The sequence below is a fragment of the Pleurodeles waltl genome, chromosome 1_1, assembly GCF_031143425.1.
Source record: "Pleurodeles waltl isolate 20211129_DDA chromosome 1_1, aPleWal1.hap1.20221129, whole genome shotgun sequence".
Classification (NCBI taxonomy): Eukaryota; Metazoa; Chordata; class Amphibia; order Caudata; family Salamandridae; genus Pleurodeles; species Pleurodeles waltl.
In genome coordinates this window covers 507212452-507227397 of record NC_090436.1, presented here as the reverse complement: position 1 = coordinate 507227397, position 14946 = coordinate 507212452, and the positions used below count along the sequence as shown (strand labels likewise).

Genomic DNA, 14946 nt, shown 5'->3' with positions numbered 1-14946 from the left:
GGGACTCCTTCCCCTTTGTGAATGGCAGCAAAAACATTTTTTCAGAGCAGGCAGTGGTCCTGTGGACCACTGCCTGCTCTGAAAAAATTTAAACAAAACTTTTCATTTTTTGTTTTTGAAATGATTCTCGTTTTCATTTAAGGAAAACGGTCTGCATTTCAGAACAAAAAAAACTGCTTTATTTAAAATCTGTCACAGACATGGTGGTCTGCTGTATCCAGCAGGCCACCATCCTTGTGAGGGCGGCCATTCCCAATGGGGTCGCAAATTGCGACCTACCTCATGAATGTTCATGAGGTAGGTAATTTGCGACCCCTTGCGAATCGCAAACAGTGTCATTGACACTGTTGTACATAAGGTGTTGCGACTCACAAATTGCAAGTCGCTCTGACCCACGATTTGCGAGGCTCAAAACCTGTATTTCGTACATGTGGCCCCAAGTGACTTACCTTGAGTCTTGTGCATTGTCCTCCCTGACTGGGGATCCAGGAGTCCTGGCATAAAGGGAAAACTCATTGGCCCTGCTTGCATCTGATACTACCTACGGTATATGCTTTGTTTAGCTTGCAGGCGCACTCTCATCTACTCTCAACTGGCAGACCTGCAAACCTGTGCCCCAGGTTGGGGGCTGTTTGTTGATACCAGCCTCTCCACTCTGCCATCGGGCTGACCTGTAATGACCATAATGATGGTAAAACCTAAGGCTGCCAAACCACTGCCTAACAGCACTGGCAAAACAACGACATCCTCTGCTTCAGTAGACTGGACCCTGGACATTCTGTATCACCTCGAAGCAACTCTCTGAACCAATCCCAGCCAATTGGCAAGGTGTTGCAGGCCATTTTAGACCTTAAAACTTCTTTGGAGGCCTGGATTGATACCGTCTCATTAGATGTGAATCTGTTGACCACCACAAGCTGGCTGACCGTGTGGACAACATGGAGTCAGCCCTCACAACGTTGAGACCTACAGTACAGGTGCCACAGGTGCAGCTGAAGACCAGGGGGGAGGAAGTGGCCAGCCTACACGGCAGAGCAGAAGATGCGAGGGGCGCTCTAGATGCAATAATGTCAGCTTCCTGGGATTCTCTGAATGATCCCAGGCCCCCAGCGTAGAATTATTCAAAATTCTTCCCCATAAAAAGGGCACATCAGATACTGAGCGGACCCTCAGCACCACCGGGGGCCCCACCGCTTCCCATCATACCCCGACTTCTTAATTATCAGAACAGTGACCGGCTGCTACAGCATCGCCGTGAGAAAGGCTCCTGGCAATATGACAATGCAGTGATCACGGCATACCCTGACTTTACCATGGAAGTGCAGGGGCTTTGTGGCTCCTACTCCAAAGTCAAACAATGCCTCTGTGAATTGGACCTTAAGTATGTACTCATTTTCCCAGGAAACCTCAGGGTTGTCAACAGCGAGACGGCTCACACCTTTCCCTCCCTGGAGGATGTGTGGTTCTGGCCTCATGCTAAAGGACTGGTACAGAATCCACCCAAGGAGTTGAATCCTGGGAAATGGCTGGTGGTTAGGTCTCAACAACACAAACAATGATCATCGGGGTAAAGTTGTTCCAGGATCATGAGGCAGAGGAGCAGGCGCGGGTGGTGTTGGAGACCTCACAACACACCATGAACTCTGCTCTACTATGACCTGAGCGCCTATCGGAGTTGGGATCAGAATCGGGTAGGTCTGTCTCGTCGACAGCTGGTGTCTGCCAGGCCCCGAAAGTCATCCCATGGTCTGCATATGACTTATAATACAGTTATTGCAGGCTTCGGCATGAACGGACTGGTGCAACTGGCTTGCTGCCGGGCCAGAACTTCCCAAAGGTAAGCTAAAAAAAACAAGACAAGAAACACATTGGAAGACTGGATTCTGACTCCTCCGTTTAGGGCCCAGCCCATGGGGAAAGAGGACATTAGCATTTTCCACACCCCACAGAGAGACTCCAAAGTTGACATGTTTTACCCATTATGCACCTTCTTTCCATTATGGTTTCTGTTCAGTGGCATTTATTGCCTGTCACATTATTCTATTGCCTAATGGGTATTGCTCAGTAGGGTTTGGCCAGAGACTCACATGACACCTGGCTGGGAGGTGGGGGGTGCAACTGTTATGTTAGGTTTGTTGTTTTAGATTTGTTTAGTGAAGCCACTGTCTGTACATCGACTCCTGGGCAGTGCACGCAGTTGGGAGGGAATGCTGCAGTGTTCGATAGCGTGCTATTGTATACACAGGGTATGAATTACTTTGAGTCCCTGGCCCGTAGCCTGGCACACACACCTCTGGGGAACACCATGAGGACATGCACTGATACTTTCACAGTGCAATACAATGTGGTGACATGGAACGCGCATGGCATGGTGACCCCTTCCAAATGCTACCAAATATACACCTACCTCAAGCGCCACTGAACACACACAGCCCTGTTATACGAAACACAACTTGTGGCTGAGGAACTCCACAAAGTCTGGTACAAAATGGAGGGCAGGTCTTTGGTACTACATCCTCAGTGTTCGTCCGGTGTCTGCTTATATGGATTGCACTAGGGGTACCATTTGTGGTGGAACAGCACAGAGTGGATGCCGGTGGTAGATATGTAGGGGTGGAGGGCCACTTAGATGGGGCACGGTTAACACCTGCAGAGATTTATGTACCAAATTCCAACCAAATGGATTTCTTTGATGTGCTCATTCCTTCACTGTTTTGTGATCTGGAAGTGGATGTGCTTAGGCCACCAGTGAACTGTTCATGCGTGGAGATCCTTATGTTCTATGTGGTTGTCTTAAAAGGGCTGTTTTTCTGTTATGAGTGCCTTTTTGTAGCTTAGAGCTTAAAGTATGGTAAGTCGGTGCTATTTATCAAACCTGCACAAGCATCAATAAAGAATGAGGATCCTTCGACTTCATCTATTTAAGTTACATTCATAAGCACAGGCATCTGCATGATTTTCAGATTTACGCCCACCCTTTATTCTACAACCGTCACTGGCATATATCCCTGTAACATCTATTCAGTGGATTTCTATATTTTTTTAACCGTAATGTAATTTTAATTACTATACGTCAATCCAACCACCACCTTGCACGGCCTTTGGCAGCCAGGCTCTGCAGCCAACTCCCTATAACCACCCAACACCGCGTCGCACACAGCTGTCTGTCTGGGTGTGGGAGTGGGTGTGCGAGAGTTTTGCTCTTAGTGGGTCTGTGAGTTTGATGCATCATTGTCTGAGTGGATCTGTGAGTAAGTGCATCAGTGTCTGAGTGTGTCTGTGAGTGGGTGCGTCAGTGTCTAAGTGGATTTGTGCATGGGTGCGTCAGTGTGTGAATGGGTCTGAGTGGGTGCATGAGACTCTGAGTGGGTGCGTCAGTCTCTGAGTGGGTCTGTGAGTGGGCATGTGAGGGTCCGAGTAACTCTGTCAGTAGCTGCATGAGTTTCTGAGTGCTACTATGAGTGAATGAATTAGTGTATGAATGGTTCTGTGAATTTTTTTTTAATTCACACATCTTGCAACATTACACGGGGCCACGCTGAGAGTTGCGATGTATTCGCAAAAATATCACATTGTGAAAAAAAATGTAAGCCCATAATTTGATCCTTAAAGACCTCCATATAACACCCCTGGGGTCAGGGTACCTCTACCCTCACCCATTATGCCACTTTTATTTTCTTTTTCCGCCCCGGGGACTGTGGCCCGTAACCTACAGCCTCGACTTTCCGGACAGGTTGTGTCCAGCCAATCACAGCATTCCTGTTGGCGTGCGTATTTGTGAATTCGCCGCAATTAACATGAAAACGTTGCGATGAATCCTCTGCCCTATATATACAAATTAATTTTCCCTTTAATATCTTCAAAACTACTGAACGAATTTGCACCAAATAACAAAAGCACATTCTGTGAAATAAAATCTATCTTTCTGCCATATTTGGTGTAATTCTGCCCAGCGGTTCAGGTTGTAGTCATGTTCAAAACTCCTATGGGAATTAACATGGGAAACGCACATTTTTTGACCCCCCACTTTTTCTTGGCCCCCACTCTTGACCAATCACCCCAAACTTTTTCATGCGCAACAAGAATCACTGGCCCACTTTTTCTGGAAATAGGCAAGTGAAAAAATGCTTTTTCTATGGATATGGAAACATAGTCCTAACTATAACTACCTACTGGCAATCCGCAAGTAGGTAATATTAATATATATATATGTATATATATATTCACTGACAAAAACAGAGGTTACAGGTATTACAGGGGTAAATTTACTAGCACAAAACTATATAAATTAAGCAGTTATAGTTAGAGTTATTTTACGTAACTATAACTCATGCACAAAGGTAACTATAACTCAAGCAACCCCCTATAACCACCCAACCTTGTGCCACTTAGAATGAGAAATGTTCTGACAAATTGAAAAAAAATTACTTGACAAGTAAAAAGAGTGAGATCAACTTTTTGCAGGTACCTCAAAGATTTAAAGTTTAAAATAGTTTAAAGCTGAGAAATGACAATTGACGCACTTGGATTAGAGCCCTCAGTTGTCAGTATGAGGTGTGAGACCTTAACCACTAGGCCACAAGACTTATTATTGTGCAGTGTCCAGAAATAACCATGAAATAACAATGACACTTAAGCCACAGATTGTGATGGGAAAATAATGTGAATATTCCATCACTAGGAATGTTTAACATTCAAAATGAGTAAATAATCAGACATGCTGCCATGAGATACCAAGATTTTAACCTTCAGCCTACTGAGTGACAGTTCAAGAGCTTTACCAGTAGGCCAGAAGAGACTCTTTTCTGCTGTGCATCAAAACGTAAGTATAACATTCGTATGATACATTTTGCTAGTGTGATGCTTTTAAGTAATTGTATGAAGAGACCATTGCAATAACAATCTCTCTCTTCCATCCCATTATGTTTGCAAAGAGATTTGAGAATTTGAAAAAGCAGTATTGCTCAGACAAAAAGAAGTGGAATGTATCCCCAAATGGGATCATCAGGGAATCAGATGCAGAATTAGGTGAAGGAGAGGGTTTATATGAAGTTCCCTCAACACAACTTTTTTTAAAGAACTACAACTCCTGTTCATAGATAAAAGAACACCAAGAGGCAGAGGAAGGGGATGTGGACATGGACGTGGAACAGGGAATACAAGAAACAGGTCAAATGAGGGTGAAAAAGAAAATACTAATTACGGAGTCAGAAAGTGGACAAATGAATCATCAAGAAAGTGAAGTTGAAGAATATGTAGTGGTAAACTTTTCAATTGGATAAGGAAGAGATACAAGTATCAAATAGAGGCTTAACATTCTGTCCAGAACAACATTTTGATTTTGCACAAACGAAAATAGATATTTTTAAATGTGTGCAAAAGGTCAAATTAGCTAAATACTTTTCAAAAATACCAACTAAAAATAATAACAAAGATGAGGTACAGAGTTAAGAAACAGAACTGACAATTGCACAAGCAGAGGATATAAAAACAGCATTTGACCGAATGCACAACCTTGAAGATGAACTATTCACCATGACAGGGGTTTTGGAGGAACTAGATATACGTACCGACTGTCATAAATACAGTAATTTGAAACCAAAATCTAAATTTTGTTGGTCCCTCACACCTGGCAATAAGATCGACACCTTTTCTGAATTGGCATGTGCTGATCCGGAAAAATTGGAAAGGAAAAGCAACAAAGGATCAACAGAGAATTTGACTAAAAAGGAAAGAGCGGCATTAACAGGAGGGTTTGTTGGGAAAACGTTGGTACAGGAGCAGGGAAAAAAAGGAACAGAAGGTGCAACCATATTTGGGAAGTGACACCAACTTTATGTAATCTTCTTCCTCAGCACTAAGAGTGGCGGTGTAGGCAACATCTAGATTTTACTTTTCACCAGGAAAGGTGGGGGTTAACAGCCGGAGGTATGGTTATAAACTAAGCTCTCATGTGTCAAAACCACATACAAACTAGAAATATTTGATAGAGCACTTTAGTTAAACGGAGACATACATTTTGTCAGGCAGAAGATCTGCTCCTAAAACCTGGAGTAGAACAACATGGATTCCCTCTCACCTGCAGACTGTTGAAGATGACGAACAGGACCAGCATCCACAGGTGTCGGTAGGCAATGTGCAGTCCTCCCCACAGCCATGTTACGGAGATCAGAGCGAATAAGTACAATACCAGAGGGACCTCTGAAAATGAATTCACAACTTTTATTCAGGGACGAGGACACCACAAAGAGCTTGCATCTGTAGCCAATTACATGTTGTTAAACATAAGCAGTGTATTTGGGCCAGAGGCAAAAGTACCTTTCTTCAACCTCTGGGCGCTTCCTAGAAAGACGTGGTTGATGCACATTCCACTGATGAATGTCCTTCATTTGTTAAGTCACCAGCAGCGGAAATGGCTCACCATCACCTGGCTCTGTGTAGTCTCATTTCTTTCAGACATGGCCAAGCAAAACAAGCCGCTCCTTAAATGCATAAACAGCCATACCGCCGGGCAGACAGCAAACACTATTCACCTACAAGGACGTAGTCCACACGTTGTATCAGGAAGAAACCCACTGTTATACCATGCCCTTCGCAGTCAATTACCCTCCCGCTAAAGCCACTTTAGAAGCAAGAGGACGGAAATTAGCCTGCGCCTCCTTTTGTTGAAAGAACCTACATGCTCAACCCATACTGTATTTTTTATTTTATTTTTTATATTTTTGTAGAATGTGTTTTTAGAGCGAACTCAACCCAAGGGCGTCGGCGTGCTTTACTGGCTCACCAGATTACATTACAATGTTTTTTTATTTTATGGAGGCACAGGGAGAAGCGGTGATTTGCTTAGAAACACAGGATGTTGAGCCAAGGCCAGGACTCAAACCTAGTTCCCCACTTCTAAAGTCAGCAGCTCAGGCCACATATCCGCCTTATTATGATCAAACAATTCTTCCTAGTATTCAGGATACTCAAATATGTGCTGTTCAGTGACCAACCGGACACTTCTACTCAAAAGGCTGCTAATTCATCATAATGTGTGTAACCTGGAAGTCAGAATGTCCTGTGTCACATTTAATCTCTGCATTGAGTAATCAAAAACCATATACTTTATCATGACGGGTGTGTTTCACTTTGAGGAGCTGAATTTTTAGGTACACCAGTTGCTGAAATTGGTAAAAAAAAAATACAGCGGAAACCCATACATTGGGGGGCAAGGTGTGGTAACAGGAAGGGGATGGAGTTACGAGGTGAGGAGTAATGAAAAGCAAAGTCTGACAGTCAACTTATACACATATTTTTTTTAACTTTGCTGCAAAGCTATTGGTAACAAGGAAAATCTGATCTAGCTCAGTTAACTGGTTACAAATAGGAGGAATATTAAAATATCACATGGGGTTAAGGCAGTTGCTGCAGAGACCTTTGTGTACCTAGCAAAAGTAAAAATGCTCTGGTGATTGAAGCACTTGATAGAGAGATGTGTGTCTTGTCTGGTCACAGTTTTGACTCATAAAATAGCATAAATGTATATTGAGCCATCATGTAACATGTAGATGACTGAGAAATATAGGTAATGATGTAGGTAGGTGAGTGGGTTACTGGTTTTGACACACAGATCCTTTTGTTATTTGCTCTTCTTAAGTTGCAATCCTTCTAAAGTAGCACGGTGAGCTATGAACTGGCATCAAGGAGCACCATTCAAACTTTAAGGCATGGGTTAGGTTCCTATTAATAGTAATAACATCTTAGTACAGACAACCTCTACCACTGTGTTACCTTTTAAATCCTGACTTTGCAGTTTTCCCAACTATGTACTCTTACCCTTTAATGTCTACCAGTAAGGACGGCATTTGACTTCTACATCTTGTAACCCTCACTGGTTTACATAACATTGCCTATTTACTGATTTACACACTTGTATAATATAGTGTCTCGGTACAATATGAGTCTGTGAAATAAAATGCTCTGACACCCTTCTTTGGGATGAGTGATGCTATCAATAAATTAATAAATCAATATATGTTATTTAAATCACTGTGTCGTTAATGGTACAGACAGATAAATGTGACATTCTTACAATGCATGCACTCTGTTGAGGCAAAAAAAACATTACCTGGAGACGGGTCCTAACAGAATGTCATCTTGAATAACATTTTCTAAACTTACAAATGAAACAGTGAGCAGACTTATTTTTAGGCAAGCAAATGAATTATGAAAAGCATAATATTATTAAGAAATACAGTAGGCTTCTAACAAATCATGTATACCAAAACATCATTATGATTTTCTGGGGAAAATAAATGACTGTCAACAAAAGGTACTTTACTCTGGCGGATACTCTAACAACAGATTTCTCACCTCTCGAATTCCCCCATGTGCCAGAGGGGATGCACAAAGGTCTGCAATAGTACTTGTATGTTGGTGGGTGGTGACATTGAGCTCCACCACGACTTCATCCCACTTATGGGCATGACACAGAGCATAAAGGCACCACCCCTGTGCTTTCACATCAGTTTATCATTGACACTTTCTGCACCCTCAGACATGGAGCAACTGACTAATTAAGGAAATGCACAATGTGCAAACTCTTGTGTAGGTCATTATTACCTACGGAAACGGTTTTCTTCAGAATGGAGAAGTGGGCCGGTGGTGAGGAATCTAAGGTTAAAAGTAATATCCTTCAGAAAGAGTGTTAATAAAGAGAGAAATAACCTGTTCTTCTGATGGCTACTTCTAACCCCACATTTCTCATCTTTATAATAATACCTTAGCAGTTCCCCTACAAAGGTGGTGGCTTTGAGGAGTTGACTTTACACCAAGAAGTCCAACAAGAGCAATTCAGCAAAATGGCATTTCATCTGGATCTGAAAATAAATGCAGTGATGCATGGTGAAGCCCAAGTAGTATTTGATAAGATATCCCAAACCAGAATTCCTCTTGCTAATGCTAATATCATAATGGCAGCCTTTGCTGAGATGTGATGAGGTCAGAGGCCCTTTAGAAGCTTATACGTTGTTACAGCATTAGACAGGACAATACAAAGGACAACCTACATTAGGAGGGTTGTTTATGGGCTCACGTCTTTCTTCGCAACTGCAAATGCAACAAATAGTAGACAATTTCAATGGTGGGACCTCTGTTCTATAAATGAACAAAGTAAGGTACCACTTACGATCAACCGATGTAGCTTCTCCTCTCTCATAGAGGAAAGTGGTGTAGAGAAGAATGAGGGACATGTGATGGATTGTCCCACATGAAACGGAGACATCACTTTTGGGAAAGATAATACCGGAGCCTGTACCATCAACTTTTCAGGGGAAGAAGGTGCTACACTGTGGCGGAAAAGACAATGCTTGCAACTCACTTACAAGATGTGCAGACGAAATAGAAAATAAAAATACAATCTTGAGAGTCAAAAGTCTCAGGGCCCAAATTTTCAGAGTTTGAAGGGTGGATATAACAGAAAGATAAGCAGCATATTATGGCCCCACTGTGGCATAATAAAGGGAGCAGGGGGAAACATTTATGTGAGCTCTTTTAAGAAACACATCACAATAGATTATTTGAATTGAAGAGGGGTGATAAGGCAAACACAGATAAAATAAACAGAAGGGAATCAGATAGCTTAGCCTGCAGACGGTCTACCAGTCTTTCCTTGCACCTAGTGACCATACAGATCAGCGGTCAGCTAGATGAACTTTGCAGCAGGTAGGCAAAAAGCATCTAAAAGAACATACACCACCTATGATTTAAGATCAAATCCTCTCAGTTGAGTCCACTTAATCACCACACATAGAGGTAAAGATTGTGGTGATTTGGGTGCAGAACTCTATCCTGTTGCTGGGAAAGTAAACCTTCAATAAGAGACATATGAAGTGGAGGGCAAATGCTCATATTCGGCAAACTGGAGAACCAAACACTTTGGGCCTAGTCAAGGGCTATCAAGATAAGTTGGACTCTCACCTTTCAGGCCTTCTTCAAGACCTGAGGAATCAGTAGCAGAGACAGAAATGCATCAAGAGACAGAAGTCCCGTTGTGGGTGAAAAATGTCTCCTAGAGAGCCCTGCAGAGGAAATTCGGTGCACAAAAAAGCTGGGCATTACACATTCTCAGAGGTAGCAAACTGATCTACTAACAGCAGACCCCACTAGGAAAAGACAGATGCCACCCATGACTGGCAAGGTGATGCCTGTTGAGCTCTCTCACCCTGATGTTGAGGGAAGGCACCACGTGGCTGACTGTTATGTTTATGTCATAATGGTACACCCACTACAATCATTTAAGAGCCTCCAGACAGAGGACACGGGTCCCACACAGCCATGCTTGTTGCAGTACCATATGACAGTCTTGTTGTTCTTCAAGACCAGAATAAATTGCCTATGATGGAAGGCAAAAAGTTCTTGAGGGACAGATGTGCAGCAGGCAGCTCCAGAAGATTCTTTACCGGAGACCAGTCTCTAGATGAGGCAAGGTGAATGGCCTGCCACATATCAAGTTAGCATCCGTCAACCACCAGTGAAGGTCCCAGGGTGCTTCATACAAAATGTGGATGTTGTCTGAAAGGTGTTCCCAGTATTGCATCCCTTCCCACTGCAGGCCTCGTATATGCCAACAGGAATGAGGTTACTAGCAGAATGCATAAGGCCAGGAGATTGAGAAGCCTCAGAGCATTATTGCCTTAAGAAAGGCTCATGCACAAAACATTGGGAAAATAAATTAAATGTCCTGGGGTTGTGGACATTGAAAGGCCTGTAAAGATGCGGTGCTTAGATCATGATACAGGAACACTTGTATTCCAGACGACCACTGAAGATATGCCATATTGGGATAGAGAAAGATCCCCTGCATGGCTCTGAAGAGCATGAGCCTTTGCATTAAAGTTCTCATAGCCAGCATTATTATTTTTGACACATCATGTGTGTGCGCTGAGCCTTCTTCCATGATACTGAGTGAGACTCAGAGTGGTCTCTGTGGTTGGGATCACAGACTTTTCTTTGGAGAGTGACAACTGTCAACTGTTTGGGTTGTAGAGAACTGACAGTCATGGCAAAATAAAAGTGACTATAGTGCAGCACAGACACTTTTCCTTGGTACTTGCATAGGAGAGCAACCTACCAGCCTCTCTCTTATCTTTAATTTGTTCTGCCAGTCCCCTTTGACAGGGTTCTACGTAAATTCATTTTTAAACAGTTTTATATTGGCATTTGTGCATTTGTTTCCATTCCAATACAATGTTTGTGCTACAATAAAATTTGTTTACATTTTGTGTGTTCAGTACTGCATGTACATATAGCACAGCAACATGGTACATCACCTATAATAAAGACTATGCACCTGCATGTTAATGACAGTTGGGAACACATGAAGAGAAATAGTGAATGTATCAAAGTGTAAATCATAGTCCGTTGCAATTCGGAGATAACAATTGATGTATTTGCTACCAACTATATTAAATGGACTCAGATGACAGAGTGAAATGTCCTAAAAGTTGTAGATCCAGAGGATACTACTTGGGCTTCACAGATCGATTTTAAGCATTGAGAGAGTAGTTTCCACAATAGTGCATTCCATGTGTCAGAAATGGTGTATTTATGAAGAGCTTTCACCTCTTCCCAGTGTATTAGTGCACTTTCCACCTGAGTCCATGCCAACATGGACAGAACCCATGCTGAGGGAGAGGGGGTGGGCTTGCTTCTTTCCATTTATGGGTGATAAGCAGTTTCGCCAAAAGAAGGGTTAGGTCCGCAAACCATATTGCAGCTCTATATTTATTTTTTGGGGCAATGGTAGAAACCCAAAATGCACACTTTCCAAGTTTAAGTCACAACGGTGCTTATACAGCAATTCAAGTGCACTGTGACATCCTTCCAATAATCTGTCAGTGATGGGCAGAACCAAAGCATGTGTAAAAGCTGCACATCATGGGCTGGGCAGCGGGGCAAGTAGTGTCACTATGATGAAAATAATGGTTCATTTTGATGATGGGAGTTAAATAAGCTTGGTATAAAATATAGATTATATTAATTAAAAATTGGCATTTCAGGACACTAAGGAAGGATAAGTTAAGATAGCTTGCCATTCGCTATGAGTATAAGAGCACCCAAGGTCTGCATCCCAATGCCTACACAGTGTGGTAAGGGGAATGGCAGTGTGCATGTGTGAGGCGCAGGCCAGCCATTGGGTCTGATGGCTACCCACACCTAAGACATGTAGGTATTGAATGGCAAAGTGTTGCAAGGGTTCCAGTTTATCTCTCCCCATGACTAGTTCCGATAAAAGAAGTGTGCAACAAAAATTGTCCCAGTGTAAATTCAAAGTCAGTCAAAAGGTCCTCTATGGAGAGGAGGGTTCCATCACAATATAAGTCGCCTACACTGTGTAGTCTCCTACGTGCCATGGTGCTAATTCCCTAAGGGAAGTTGACATGCACCCACATGGCATACCAAGTAGTGGCAATGCTGGAGCATAAGGTTGAATTGACTGAGTAATAAACAGGGCCTTACAAAAACATCAATTAGTGACCTGGAGGAGACTTGCGCTCAGCAATGGTGTGTTGGCCAGGGGATGAAAAATGGTAAGTAACCATTCCAGGTCCCATGGGGATGGACCATTACTGTATCTGTTAGTCTGTAACCCGCAAGCCAGTGTCACCCATTGTAATTAGGAGGCCAAATAATAATGTTCGAAATTAGGTACATTGAGTCTGCCACTGTCTGACAGGAGATACATTTTGAGTAGTGCTACTTGGTGACGTGTATTGTGTCATAGAAGATCACCTATCAGACGTTCCAAAGAATTAAAGAAGGGCCACTGTATAAAGAGAGGAGGATTGGCAAAGTAATACAAGAGTCACGGCACAACCACCAATTTCCTTAAAGCCACCCTTCCTGCCACTGATAGTGAAAAACTTTGCCAAAATGAAATATGTGCCCGCAAAGCAGAGACAGCATGAACTAGATTACCCTCCAGGTTCTAAGTCCATTCATGAGGTGTATGCACTCCATGAGTCAAAATGCTGTTTATGCACATGCTACCTGCATGTGAAGTAGTCATACGGACAGCAAATAACACATGTGGGGATAGCTACCATTGGTTTCATTTTGTATCGGCATAATTTCATGGTACCTAAGATGGAGACCTAGAGGAAGAGCTGAGACAGCAGATGAATACTGTAAGGTTTCCCCCAGAACATTCCATAGATCTCTTATTTAGGTTAGACTGAGGAGTGCTGCTGAAATTAGGAAAAGAGATCAATGGCGGTTAAACTGCTGGAAAATTCAAGTAGTGTCCGAAACTTGAGTATAAAGATATGCAATAACATCCTGAGTGTGCCAACATTTTCTGACCAGGAGCCTACGTTCCAGTCCCAGTGGTGGCTGGGAGAGCCCTTTGAGGTCCAGGCCTGGGGTGCTGGCCAGCGGCTCCATTTGCCAAGGTCAGGACCACTAATTAACCTAGGGTAGAGTTGACTAACCTACCGGGAGAGGCTGCCTGAAACTAACTTTAAAGGAAAGACCTAACTGACTGAGCAGGAGGGGCACTGGTGGTGCCAGTGCATAAAGATGATGCTCTGAAGAAGTCAAGACTTTGAAGGGGCTCAGCTAGTTAAAGTGATGCCACTGATGTGGCATGGGATATGACTCACATTGAGAAGCTGCATGAAAGTACAGATGCCCCCAGATGTCTACCCAGTAAAGGCCAAACCAACACCAGTGCTGACGGTGTCCTAGAATCCGCTAGGAAGAAAATTACTACTTGCAACTTATAATGGAAAAAAGTGCTGTAGCACTAAGATTAGCTGGACATGGACGTACTTCCAAAAAAGACTTCAAGTGCTGAGAGAAGTCAAGATTTGATTTCATTTTAGATTTATAAAACACAAATAAACACCGCAAATGCAATAATGTTGCTGGCAGAGTACCTATATTAACCAAACCCCAAAAAGAAGGAGAAGGGCAGAAAAAAAGACCCACTAATCCTAATTAATTGCATGTCAGCCGGGTAGACAAAATAAAAATGAATCCAGTTTCTTACTGGAGCAAGATGACCATTGTAGGAGAAACTAAAGTCTCTTGACAGTGGCTGGTGAAGAGGAAGATGAGTACTCCTGAGGTTTCTACTGGCTATCCTCTCTGCCACCGACTTTTCCTTTGAAGCCGCACAATGCTGGAAAGGTTGTGGGTCTGTCTCTGGAAGTAGACAAGTCCCTTGAGTAACCTGAGAATATCTGGGATAGCTGGTGGCGAGTGAGGGAAAACAATTCCAAGGAGCATGCTGTAGCACTACTGTCCTTAAATCGTTACAAAGCTGATTCTGCTTTTTCACCAAATAACCTGACCACCAAAATCTATGTCTATCACGGAGACTTGGATGTCTATGGAAAGCCTAGTAGCAAGCATTCAAGAAAGGCACCAAATAATGACTCTATTGCCCATGGCTCGGTCGACAAAATCCGTAGTGGCCAGACCAGCCCTCAAAACATATTTAGCCTTGTTCTAGTCATCAGACAAATTTTGGGAAAAGGAATACCTAACGTCCACAGAGAGGGCAGTCAGTCAAGATCTTGCTTGCCATACCCCAGAGGGCATGTGTGTAGGCACACAATGCTGAAGAACTAGTGACTAAACTGGTGGAGAAAAAAAAACTGTCCTGCTCAAGGCATCAATGTATTTGCACTTTCTGTCCAGAGAAGCAGTAGAAATAGCCTTTACCTTGCACACTGAGGTCTGCATGACAGGACTCTGCAGTCAGATGCAGCTTCATGAAGTATATGTCCCCCAGCACAAGTCTGTGGTGCTGAGTAATTTGGGTCCCGACTGCTAGAGCAGAAAAGGTTTGGACCAGGGCACCATGAGGTATTCAGTCAGGGCCTGGGACAATATCAGTAAGGGCTCAAATGTCGATTGTCCAGGACATATAATTTCAGCCAACAGGCTTGCCTTAGTATC

The 14946-nt window shown here is 43.1% G+C and overlaps 1 protein-coding gene across 1 annotated transcript in view; it reads right to left on the bottom strand.

Annotated features, from left to right (window-relative positions):
- Positions 1-14946, bottom strand: part of ADGRV1 (adhesion G protein-coupled receptor V1) — a 2003619-nt gene that overhangs the window by 85912 nt on the left and 1902761 nt on the right. The window contains exon 87 of the mRNA XM_069225272.1: positions 6080-6201. Coding sequence (XP_069081373.1) covers positions 6080-6201 — 122 coding nt within the window. The remainder of the gene's footprint in view (positions 1-6079; positions 6202-14946) is intronic.